The sequence below is a fragment of the Dendropsophus ebraccatus genome, chromosome 2, assembly GCF_027789765.1.
Source record: "Dendropsophus ebraccatus isolate aDenEbr1 chromosome 2, aDenEbr1.pat, whole genome shotgun sequence".
Taxonomy (NCBI): domain Eukaryota; kingdom Metazoa; phylum Chordata; class Amphibia; order Anura; family Hylidae; genus Dendropsophus; species Dendropsophus ebraccatus.
The window spans coordinates 198,318,739-198,326,833 of NC_091455.1; the positions used below are offsets into that span (position 1 = coordinate 198,318,739).

The 8,095-nt window shown below is 33.3% G+C and overlaps 1 protein-coding gene across 3 annotated transcripts in view; it reads right to left on the reverse strand.

Moving 5' to 3' along the window:
- Nucleotides 1-784: 784 nt before the first annotated feature.
- The window catches only part of SKIDA1 (SKI/DACH domain containing 1), a 25,205-nt gene continuing 17,894 nt past the window's right edge, over nt 785-8,095 (reverse strand). For 2 of the 3 annotated variants that reach the window (XR_011361760.1, XM_069959042.1), the window contains exon 2: nt 785-901. Coding sequence is in view for 1 of the 3 variants with exons in the window: in XM_069959042.1 (XP_069815143.1) it covers nt 888-901 (14 nt within the window). In the remaining 2 variants the exon portion in view is untranslated. Of the gene's footprint in view, nt 902-5,601; nt 5,672-8,095 lie in introns of those variants that run through there. The other variant, XR_011361761.1, reaches the window with a different exon arrangement.

The following is an 8,095-nucleotide window of genomic DNA, read 5'->3' on the forward strand; positions in this document are numbered from 1 at the left end:
ATAGGAATGTGTGAGGTAATAGGACTGTGCAAGATAATATTAATGTGCAAGGAAATATGAATGTGTGAGGTAATATGAATGTGCAAGGTAATATGAATGTGCGAGGTAATATGAATGTGTCAGGTAATATGAATGTGTCAGGTAATATGAATGTGTGAGGTAATATGAATGTAGACATATAGGCCCAAGTAAATTTAAAAGTAGATTTAATTTTGAAAATAGTCCTAATAATATAAACAGCAATGTGAAGTAAAGCCTAAAAATTCCAACCAGGAATAATCCTGACAATTCCAGACAAATAGATGAAATAGCTTTCCTAAGCACAGCTGCCACATTCGTCTACCAGGTTTAAGGGGGCTACAGGATTGGGGGACACTTAGAATAGAAGTTGTGTTTTTCAAGTGACCCTCTTTATTTGGAGCTGGGGGCAGGAATCTAAAGTTATGACAGAGAGATAGAATGACCAGGGGCTGAAGTGGCTTGTGTCTCCCTCTCAGCTCTGTCTGTACATTTAATTGGACTTCCTTACAATGGGGTTTGGAGGGTTAACCCCAATTCAAGCTCTTCTCCAAATTTTGGGTCTTGCTGGAGTTGCCTGAAGACCAGCCCATCTTTTTATGTTTTTTTTTTGTTTGTTTGTTTTTGTTTTGTTTTGTTTTTTTCATTTTATTTATTTGTTTTGTTTTTGTTTTTTTTTGGTTTTTTTTATGTTTTTTTTTTCTTTGTTTTTGTAGAAAATCAGGTAATTAGTAAAAATAAAAAAATATTTATTATACATCTATATTTATTTTCCCTTCTGACACAACAGTGACAGTGTATTGAGTCCAGTCTTTGAAGGTTGGAGGAATAGTCGGTGCAATGTGCAGGTTTTAATCTCCAGGCCTTTCCTAGCAGCAGGGACCTACAATAAAACAGAGCACAAGGTTATAAAAATAATAAAATAAAAAAGCTGCAGGTACACAATGCTAACAGTGATGCAAAAGATATATAAATATATGTTAAAAATAAAAATCTACAACCTTACACAGTCATTTTTTCCAGTTTATTGGTTTATTTAAATTTGATATTTGTTTATTTATTTATTTTTCACTTATATTCTTCAGGCCCCCTTGTCAGCACCCCCTGCTCTGTCAGCAAGGCTCAGAAGAAGAATCCCAAGCACACACACCCCATGACACCCCACAGAGGAGAATAAACATCATGGCCGCATCTGTTTACTGAGGTTTCCTGAAATGCTTGGAGTGAAAATCCTGGGGAAAAGACAATAGGACCTTATCTACAAATGTAAATGACCGGTCATCTATTATTATACTGAGGAGGGGGATTCAGGTTGAAATAATGCCAAAAGGCAAGGTTGTGTAGAAGAGGATAGATAGATAGATAGATAGATAGATAGATAGATAGATAGATAGATAGGAGATAGATAGATAGATAGATAGATAGATAGGAGATAGATAGATAGATAGATAGATAGATAGATAGATAGATGATAGATAGATAGATAGATAGGAGATAGATAGAGAGATAGATAGATAGATAGATAGATAGGAGATAGATAGATAGATAGATAGATAGATAGATAGATAGATAGATGATAGATAGATAGATAGATGATAGATAGATATATAGATAGATAGATAGATAGATAGATAGATAGGGAGATAGATAGATAGATAGGAGATAGATAGATAGATAGATAGGAGATAGATAGATAGATAGATAGATAGGAGATAGATAGATAATAGATAGATAGATGATAAATAGATAGATAGGAGATAGATAGATAGGAGATAGATAGATAGGAGATAGATAGATAGATAGGAGATAGATAGATAGATAGATAGATAGATAGATAATAGATAGATAGATAGATAGATAGATAGATAGATAGATAGATAGATAGGAGATAGATAGATAGATAGGAGATAGATAGATAGATAGATAGATAGATAGGAGATAGATAGATAGATAGATAGATAGATAGATAGATAGATAGATAGGAGATAGATAGATAGATAGATAGATAGATAGATAGATGATAGATAGATAGATAGATCGGAGATAGATAGATAGATAGATAGATCGGAGATAGATAGATAGATAGATAGATAGATAGGAGATCTTAGCTGTGGCTGTCCAGGCATGATGGGAGTTGTAGTTTTGCAACAGCTGGAGAGCCAAGGTTCCCTACCCCTGCTGTACTGTATTTACTGTATGTTATAAAATGTATTGCATACAATGTATATTAGTATATTGTATATGTATATTATATACTGCATGTTAGGATATTGTGTCCTTATATTGTATGGTAGTAAAGTGATTTGTATATATTGAACGTTAGTATGTTGTTATGCTAAATATATTGTATGTTAGTACGATGTGCTATATTGGTAGCTGTACACTGTACAAAGGTTGTGTATGTTTTGGTATATTGTATTGTATACACTATTATATCACTATATTGCTATATATATATATATATATATATATATATATATATATATAATGTTAATATATTTTAGTACATGTGTTTTTTTGATAGTATATTGTATATGCATTGTTTTTTATGTATATGGTCTTGTAAATATTGTATACTAGTATGTTGGTGGCCCCAGCTATTGCAGAATCTTGCACATATATGTAGTATGTCAAAATACAGTATTGTATACTTTTAATATAAATGTATTGTATATTTTATGTTGATACATTTTTATTATATGTCTTGTTTGATAGTATATTGTGCTGTATAAATTATACCTTAGTACAATGTGTTGTATATATTGTTTGTCAGTATGTTGTATTGTATGTAAGTAAGGTGTATCAGATATATTATATGTTTGTATTGAATATTGTACATATTATATGTCAGTATAGTGTAATGTATTTATTATATGTTAGTATTGTGAATTGTATATATCATATGTTAGTATGGTGTATTGTACATATTATATGTTAGTATGGTGTATTGTACATATTATATATGGTGTATTGTATATATTATATGTTTGTATTGTATATTGTACATATTATATGTTAATATGGTGTACTGTATATATTATATGTTAGTATGGTGTATTGTACATATTATATGTTAGTATGGTGTATGGTATATATTATATGTTAGTATGGTGTATTGTACATATTATATGTTAATATGGTGTACTGTATATATTATATGTTAGTATGGTGTATTGTACATATCCTATGTATAAATTATGTATTTTTTACATTATATATAGTTTGTATGGTGTATTGTATTTATTATATGTTAGTATTGTGAATTGTATATATTATATGTTAGTATGGTGTATTGTATTTATTATATGTTAGTATTGTGAATTGTATATATTATATGTTAGTATGGTGTATTGTACATATTATATGATGGTATAATGTGTATTGTATATGTTGTATATTAATATATTGTGTTATGTAAATTGTAGGTTAGTACAGTGTGATGTAAGCACCATATATAATATCTTGATTGTTTTAATTGTTAAAACTTGAAAAAGCAGAAATATCCAGATAATTTCAGGTATAATATTGTACTCTATTTTATTCTCTTTGTATATATTACTTCTGCAAAGGAAAATAATATATAATAATATGTATATCTCTGCTGACAATAAAACATTGTACAAAATTGTAGGTTAGTACAGTGTGCTGTATATATTGTATGTTAGTATGGTGATAGATATATATAGTATGTTAGTACAGTGTGCTGTAAATATTGTATGTTGGTATGGTGATAGATATATATAGTATGTTAGTACAGTGTGCTGTATATACTGTATGCTAGTATGGAGATAGATAGATAGATAGATAGATAGATAGATAGATAGATAGATAGATATAGTATGTTAGTACAGTGTGCTGTATATACTGTATGCTAGTATGGAGATAGATAGATAGATAGATAGATAGATAGATAGATAGATAGATAGATAGATAGATGATAGATAGATAGGAGATAGATAGATAGGAGATAGATAGATAGATAGATAGATAGATAGATAGATAGATATAGTATGTTAGTACAGTGCTGTATATATTGTATGTTAGTATGGTGATAGATATTTATAGTATGTTAGTACAGTGTGCTGTATATATTGCATATATATATAATGTTAGTACAGTCTGCTTTATATATTGTATGTTAGTATGGTGTATGGCATAAATCCTATGTTAATATATTGCTGTGCTCTGTACCTACACGGAAAAGGGAATAGGACGAGTTATGACAAATCTAGGGCCCCGGAAAATGAGACTAATGGAAGTTAAGGGGCCCACTGGTTCCTCCAGCAACTCCTCCTGTGAAACAAAGGCTGTGCACAGTATGGAATGATATCTCAGATAATATGTGACTGACTCTTCCCACCCTGGGATCATGACAACAGGGGAAGAGGAGAGCAAGAGGGAGGCTGATAATGGATATGGAAGGGAGAGAGGAGGGGGGGGGGGAGATAGATAGATAGATAGATAGATAGATAGATGATAGATAGATAGATAGATAGATAGAAGATAGATAGATAGATAGATAGGAGATAGATAATAGATAGGAGATAGATAGATAGATAGGAGATAGATAATATGTAAATAATAGTTTTAAAAAAAGCTTCTATTTTACATTATGAGATCTATCCCGCATATTTGCATGCAGTACCGCACAGAGGCCGCGCAGTGTGTACCTTCTTCTCTTGCTATGTAGATGTGCACATTGGTGATCAGTATATAATTTATTACTGACCAGGAAACTTTATAAAGTGCAGAGAATATGTTGTGCACAGCCCTGGGTCCAGCACACAGCCTGAGGATGATGAGGATCGTACTCCTCTCCCCATCTCTGTGGTGTATAGAAGGCTACACAGGCCTCATCATCGCTCAGATCAGACCAGGGACCTAGGGGGGTACAGGGTGCAGCAAGCCACTCACATCACAACAGAATGGCGCAAAAAAAAAAATAAAATGCCTGGGGGTAAATAGTAAGTGCCCCTTCCCCCTCCTTGTACCCAGTGCTACACCAAGGAGCAAATATAATAACATAAAGATTCTATCCTGGAAAACTAAACCTACACTATCCAAACTACATCCACGTCTACACGTGGACACCGAGATGAAGCAGAGCTCAACCTGTATTCTCTGTGGATTGTATAGTTCACCTACAGTCCAATGGAAATCTCTCTCCATCCTACTAGTAATGAGTTGTGCTAAACTATACACTCAGCTCTACTACATCTGAAATGTCGCAGGTGTGTATTACAACTATGTCTCTACCGCTCAATACGGGCTCACTATGGGTTAATCTTTCTTATCTGCCTCTAGATATTATATTCACGTTTTCTGTATGTAGCGACATCTCTTATCAACCTTCTTCTAATGATATTATAAAGTCCTATCAGCCCAATTCTGATCCCATCCACCGCACAAGGTTGAATTTTCAAGGCAAAAAAAACGTGAAATTTATTGCGACATTTGGACCATACACTTATAACTGACTATATACAATATTATTCTGTGCTGATATAAATTAGGATATAATCTACACAGTAAGGTCCAATAATATACAGGAACAGCGTAAGCAGCCTAATGTCTCCTCTATACCTCCCAAATACGATGGATGTGTTTCAGGGTGCGATGCGAAATGCACCCGAACCGTTATTCTGAGTGACCGTTACAATTTAGTAAAAAAAAATAATAATATTGAAATTCAAACTGTTAAAAATAAACAGAAAACTCCCCGATCGGCACGAGCAGCTGCGAGAGACAATGGAGCCAGCCCCGATCTCTCTTCGCGTATATTTTTTTTGCCAGCAGAATAAACCTCTCTAGTAAAACCCCAAAAGGCGCAGCTGCAATTGTCGCATCTTTCTAGGGTGCGGGCGCAATTATCAGTGATAACTAAGGGGTCAGATTCATCTTAGGGTAAAAAAGTCGCTAGATATTGAGCGCTATCTTTTCCCCTCCAGCTCGCAGCCTTGTCTCCCCGTATACCGCGCCGGGGCTCTTCCTATACAGCGCTGGATGGGGACTCCACACTGATATTATAGCTGCTTCAATTGCACTTGAATTTTTTTTTATTAAGTCTCCTGTCTGCGCCAATTTTGCACATATAGAGACCAGTGTGTAATGTCGCATATCAGATATATCAGCGATCTTCAGGGAAAGCAATGGGAGCTGCAAAACCGCTTGGTGTCCGCGGGGGAAAATCACCCTGACTGCTCTGTGACCGTCCGGATTATTTCTTTGTAGATTTTACCAATAGTTTCTGGATTTAAAATATTGATAGTTAGATAGATAGATAGATAGATAGATAGATAGATAGATAGATAGATAGATAGATAGATAGGAGATAGATAGATAGGTAATAGATAGATGATAGATAGATAGAAGATAGATAGATAGATAGATAGATAGATAGATAGATAGATAGATAGATAGGAGATAGGATATAGATAGATAGATAGATAGATAGATAGATAGATAGGAGATAGATAGGATATAGATAGGAGATAGATAGATAGATAGATAGATAGATAGATAGATAGATAGGAGATAAATAGATAGGAGATAGATAGATAGATAGATAGATAGGAGATAGATAGATAAATGATAGATAGATAGATAGATAGATAGATAGATAGATAGATAGGAGATAGATAGGAGATAGATAGATAGATAGATAGATAGATAGATAGATAGATAGATAGATATAGTAAATTGATTAGGTTACATTGTGTATTGTTCATGGGATTAAAGAAAGCATTTCCATCAGTGTTCCCTAATGCTGTATCAAAACTACAACTCCCATCAAGTGATATTGTGTTTCATTATCTATCTCCTATCTATCTATTATCGATCTATCTATCTATCTCCTATCTATCTATCTATCTATCTATCTAGAATTGATGGATTTGGGGACCACTGGGCAAGTCTGACACTGCCTGCACCTCCTTACTGAGTGCAGCTCTTTTTACTTTTATCCATCCATCTCTCTATACCGTATTTTGTACTACACCAGTGATAGAAAAAAGCAGATCTATCATCTCCTATGTCTCTCCATCCATCTATCCTTCCTTCCATCCATCTCTCCTTTCTAATATCTATAAATCTATCTCCTATCTATCTATCTATCTATCTATCTATCTATCTCCTGTCTGTCTGTCTGTCTATCTATCTATCTATCTCCTCTCTCTCCATCCATTAATTAATTCTATCTATCTATTCCTCTATTTATCTATTCATGCATTCATTATCTATCTATCTATCTATCTATCTATCTATCTATCTATCTATCTCCTATCTATATCTATCTTCTATCTATCTATCTATCTATCTATCTATCTATCTATCTATCTATACTTTATTATTATATCTATGCTATATTCAACGGGCTCCTGGTCAAAGCCGTCCCTGCTGGCACTCGATCCACTACTGGTATAGTGCTACCTATATACTGTGATATCTATCTATCTATCTATCTATCTATCTATCTATTTATCTATTATCTATCTATCTCCTATCTATCTATCTATCTATCTATCTATCTATCTATCTATCTATCTATCTATCTCCTATCTATCTATCTATCTATCTATCTATCCCCTATTTATCTATTATCTATCTATCTATCTATCTATCTATCTATCTATCTATCTATCTCCTATCTATCTATCTATCTATCTATCTTCTATCTATCTATCTATCTATCTATCTATCTATCTATCTATCCCCTATTTATCTATTATCTATCTATCTATCTATCTATCTATCTATCTATCTATCTATCTTTTAATTTCCATCTGTCTATCTACTATTATCTCTCTATCAATCTGATCAACAATTTTTATGGGATTAAATATATCAATGTTCCCCAAAGTGTCTCTCTCCATCTGTTGCAAAACTACAACTCCTATGATGAGCATAATGGTGGTTGTAGCTGCAGAACACTTTTATAAATACCCAGCTCCTCATCCATGGCCAAAGGAGACACAGGGAATCTTATTCTATTGCAGGTAATATGTTGTTTTATATGTTTCTTTATGGGCTGATCAGGGTCACATCCCCCTATATATGCAGAGGGGCTAGAGCCTTTGTG